This window comes from Maylandia zebra, linkage group LG2 (assembly GCF_041146795.1).
Source record: "Maylandia zebra isolate NMK-2024a linkage group LG2, Mzebra_GT3a, whole genome shotgun sequence".
In the NCBI taxonomy this organism is placed as follows: Eukaryota; Metazoa; Chordata; class Actinopteri; order Cichliformes; family Cichlidae; genus Maylandia; species Maylandia zebra.
In genome coordinates, this window is record NC_135168.1 from 8,300,226 (window position 1) to 8,302,130 (window position 1,905).

Sequence of the window (1,905 nt, forward strand, 5' to 3'; positions counted from 1 at the left end):
AGTGTATCTGTGGAAGCTCCCACAGCGTGTCTGTCATTCAATATTGTGCTGTATATTGTATCTATGCAAAGATGAACAGACTGTGTGTTCACTGGTCTCTGTGCTGCAGCTCTGATGTCATCATCACTCCCTCCTCCACCCTCAGCAGTCCCAGCATGCTGCTGTGGTGCACCCCACCCTCACTCTACACCTGAGCCACAGACCACACCCTCCACCTCAATATACACCACAGTTTTCTCTGCTGTGGAAATGAGATCAGGAGGAAATCATCATTATTATTATTTAATAAACGCTCACATTAATGTGGGCTTATTTGTTTCATATTAGAAACATTAGTTGAGTGTTTTTAGTATAAAATGGTCAAAGTCCCTCTTTTTGCTCCTCCCCTCACCTGTGGATGGGCGGTGCTGTTACCGTGGTGACAGCTTGGATGTGTTTCAGTCCTGCCTGGTTATCACTGCAGGAATCTTTCACATTTATTACAGGTAATAACTCTGATTTTTCTGTGTATTATGAACCAAATGTAACCTGATACACACAGAGATGGATGAGCAGAGGTTTTTTTGCAGTTTATGTAGTTACTATGGACTTAATGCATACATATTATTAAAATGAGGGCTATAACAGTTGTATTGATGTATAGCAACTTGAAATGCTCCCACAAATGGCTCCACAGCATGTAAAAATATAACAAAAGCTCTGGCGGACTTGGTTCTGTGGTCAGTCTTAAAGGGTGAAGTTAAACTCTGTAATCTTCACTGTGTCACAGAGTTCAGTGAGTCCCGTTATTCACAGTATCAATCAGATCATCAGAGAACAGCTGATCAGCAATCAATGGTGCCAACAGCGCCTCCTGTGGTGAGAGGATGCAATAATGCAATGTAGCATTTTTCCACTCAACACTTGCAGTCATGGAAACTGTCTGTTGGATCTGTGTGACGTTGCTTTCTTGGTTAGAGTTCCTCACAAATGTCCAGATGATTCTTCTAATGAGGCGTCGACCATGTTTGCAGCTCTTTGGAAGAAAACGTCGCCCTTTGCCATCCTTACTTTTCTTTGACTTCTTCAAATGCAGCTGAACTCCAGCTGGTATTTTCTTGGACTTTGCAGCTGTTTCTGGTCATCAGTTCATTCCTGCAAACCTCTGAAGCTGAACAACAATGATGCTGCATTGCTGGCTGATCCCAAAAGGTTGATTCTGTTCATCTGGACGTTTTCAGAAACGTTTGCTCACTGATCAGGTGACTTCTTCAGTCTCAGCTGACTGCAGCTTTACAAGCTTACAAACAGCACATTTGCACAATGACTGAAAGCAGCAGCACCTGATATATATGATACTAATATAATACATATACATATATAATCCATACTAATGATGAAGGAACTGAGCTCACAGTCCATTGTTCATTCAGTGAACTACTCAGTTTATTTTGGGCCTCAGAAATGCTCACTCTGTTTGTACATCACTGTCAGCAATAGACTCATTCTGCTGTGTGGACAGGAACACATGTGACATCACTTCCTGTTTGTTTGTGACTGAAGAAGTTTACAAGGAATCATTTAGAAGAGTTTCAAACATCAACTGATTGAATCCATGAATCTGAAAACGTGTTTGTGAGTGAAAGAGACAGACATGTACAGACTGAACTATCTGTTCAACAGTCAGAGTGTTTCTGTAACAGGAGACACTCTTTACACTCCACTCAGCACAGGGACACTGAGGCACCAGACCAGACCATAAACCCAGGATAAAGAGTTTGAGTGAATGTGGTGTTGAAGGTGTGGAGGTGGATCAGAGTGTCAGAGGAGACTCTGTAGAAGGACAGAGTGCCAGCAGGACAGTCCACATACACTGCTGCTCTGTTAGAGACAGAGGAGGAGGAGGAGGAGGAGGAGGAGATGGGT

The 1,905-nt window shown here is 42.8% G+C and overlaps 1 protein-coding gene across 1 annotated transcript in view; it reads right to left on the bottom strand.

Moving 5' to 3' along the window:
* Positions 1–1,377: 1,377 nt before the first annotated feature.
* Positions 1,378–1,905, bottom strand: part of LOC143413398 (uncharacterized) — a 38,448-nt gene continuing 37,920 nt past the window's right edge. The window contains exon 12 of the mRNA XM_076876369.1: positions 1,378–1,905. This exon is cut by the window's right edge and continues 337 nt beyond it. Coding sequence (XP_076732484.1) covers positions 1,704–1,905 — 202 coding nt within the window. The 3' untranslated portion in view covers positions 1,378–1,703.